Below are 2,554 nucleotides of genomic sequence, written 5' to 3'. Positions count from 1 at the left end.
CAGCTAAATTGGCAGGGAGTCTACAAATGGTGCCACTTCCTGTGTGATCTAGATCATTCAGTCATGGGGACTCAACTCTACCTAGGTGTGATAGTCGTGGCTCTTTTTGCAACGACTGTTGCCAATGCAGGTATGCTTAGCACATGTATGTAAACATCTGCTTTTGTTGGGGAATGTAGGGAAATATATAATAATGATTTGTTTGCAGAAATCAAAGTACAGTGTGAAAAAGACTCCATAAGCATCACATGGAAGATCCCCATGAGACTGCGACAATATGTAGCTCGTCACTTCCTCGGAAACTGCATGCCATCTGGGTTTAAGGCTCTGCCCAGGGGAGAGGGGATAGCTGAGTTTAACTACAAACTAGATGACTGCAATTTTAAAAGACTGGTAATGTAACTGCCATGTTTCACCAAAATACCTCTCAACCTTTTCAATGTCATAATGAGCTTATTTTTTCTTCAGGTGAAAGGGAAGAATCTCATCTACAAAAATGAGCTGACTTTCAGGCCCAGACCAAGGTCGAGTCCTGCAGCTTATGTGTATCCCATCGAGTGCGTTTATCCAAGGTAGGAGTTTCTTTCTTATTTAAATTCGAGTTTAAAGCTGATATATGGGATGAATGTTGTTAATATATTTCAGACCTACGGGGTGGTTTCCTCCTTTCCTGAACCCGGGGTCAGGGGTTGCCGGAGGCCGAGGAGGGCTGAAGTTCCACATGCTGCTCCTAAATGGTGAGGGCTCATGCTCCTAAAGGCAAAACACTCAAAAAATGCACACTAAGCCGTTTTTACTTTTCCCCTTACAGAACAAATGACAGCGGTAGCGGAGACAAATGTCATCCCCCTGGGTTCCTTCATGCCAATAAGGGCAACAGTGGAGCAGAAGTCCCATCAGCCATTGCTGCTGCTCATGGAGGAATGTGTGGCAGCCACTACGCCTGAGCTGCAGGCTAACAGCAATGTGTACCCCATCATTACAAATAAGGGGTGAGATCCAGTCTCGGATTTCTTTAATTGTTTTCTGGAGTTTAGTCCTTATCGCTTATCTGAATTTCTTCAGGTGTCTCCTGGACAGTGTGAAGGGAAACTCCAGGTTTCTCCCTCGGTACCACTCGTCTGCAATCATCCTCTACCTGCAGTCCTTCAAGTTTGGTCTCGGCGAGGAGGTGAGGGGGTAAATGTAAAGTGCTCTAAAGAATATTTGGTTCCTAGCAAACATGTATGTTTCATGTGCTCCTCAGGTGTACATTCACTGCAAACTGCTCGCATGGGATCCTGAAGTTCTAAGTGAGAGCAAGAAAGCTTGCCACTATGTAAAGGAAAATGAACGGTAAGGGAAGAGTTTGATATGTTGGAAGTATGTGAAAATGTTCTTGCCAGCAGTTTAATATGATGAATGCAACTGATGCCATGTGCAACAAGTATGCTAGCTTATTTTAGCATAACATATCCAACTTGAAGTAGATCAATGCATGTACTTTGATCAGTATTGTGCTTTTATATATCTATAAAAAATGATCTCCTGCTAACTAACAAAGTATAGACAACAATTGTGACGAATGATAATTGTAAAATATTTGAGAATGACAATATATTTGTTTTAAAAGGAGGGGCACTCAAATGATTAGCCAACCTAATGAGATTTATAAAATGAAAAAAGCCCTGAGCTTTTGTAAAATGCTAACATTGTTCTGCACTGTAGATGGAAAGATATATTTTGGTCATTAACTTGATATTTATAATTTTACCAGTTTTAGTTTTTTATAGAAACATCACACCATTTTATAACGGCTTTTTTCTTCTGTGCATACAAAATGTTGTAAAGCCATGCTGATGTATTTGAGCCTTAACGATTGCTGCCTCCTCAGATGGGAACTCCTGGATGACCCCATGCAGAGCTCCATGTGTGGCTGCTGTTCTAGGACCTGCAACACTCGCTCCAAGAGAGGAGACGAATGGGGTATCGCTTTTATGTTTACTTGTATGCTTTTTTTTAATATAGTCTTTTCATTATGAAGTTATTATTGTTTTCTTCCACCTCAGAATCCAACGGCTTCATGCACACTTCTGTGTTGGGACCCCTGATCATAATGGATCCATTGCAACAAAATGCCCACAATGCATCAGATGTTTCCATTGCTGACCAAGGTTAATGAGTATTTATTTATGGTATTTGTCTTGAAGTTTTGTTCAAAACTTGCCATAAGACTAACGTTGCTAAATATTTTCTCAACAGGAAGTCCAGTCTAAGATTGGGGAGACTGAACAGAGGGCCCAGGTGGACGACATCCATATGCAGATTAAAGTTGTCTATAATCTCTGTATAAATACAACTGTTGTTAACTCCTGTTGAGTATAAAACGAGTATATTTACTTCATATGAAGGTTCTACTTTTCCTCAACTGTGTCCATCTGTCCTATCGGTAGAATTTGACTAATTTTGTGTGACTTTTGTCTTTGAAAGATACTGTCAATTATAATGTAATCTTTAATGGCCATGTGAGTTGGAGTATAGCCCCTGAATCTTTCTTTCACTTTCCATTTTACAC

At 40.4% G+C, this 2,554-nt stretch overlaps 1 protein-coding gene across 1 annotated transcript; it reads left to right on the top strand.

Moving 5' to 3' along the window:
- On the top strand, positions 1-2,353 carry LOC117545972. The gene is made up of 10 exons (XM_034216023.1): positions 1-130; positions 209-393; positions 469-572; positions 646-737; positions 812-992; positions 1,066-1,171; positions 1,247-1,335; positions 1,874-1,965; positions 2,049-2,153; positions 2,242-2,353. The coding sequence occupies exons 1-10, from the start codon at positions 64-66 to the stop codon at positions 2,253-2,255; spliced, it is 1,035 nt and encodes a 344-aa protein (XP_034071914.1). The 5' UTR covers positions 1-63; the 3' UTR covers positions 2,256-2,353.
- Positions 2,354-2,554: the final 201 nt, after the last annotated feature.

The sequence above is a fragment of the Gymnodraco acuticeps genome, unplaced genomic scaffold, assembly GCF_902827175.1.
Source record: "Gymnodraco acuticeps unplaced genomic scaffold, fGymAcu1.1, whole genome shotgun sequence".
Taxonomy (NCBI): domain Eukaryota; kingdom Metazoa; phylum Chordata; class Actinopteri; order Perciformes; family Bathydraconidae; genus Gymnodraco; species Gymnodraco acuticeps.
Note: the sequence above shows the minus strand (reverse complement) of the source record. Positions and strands in the feature narration are given on the sequence as shown.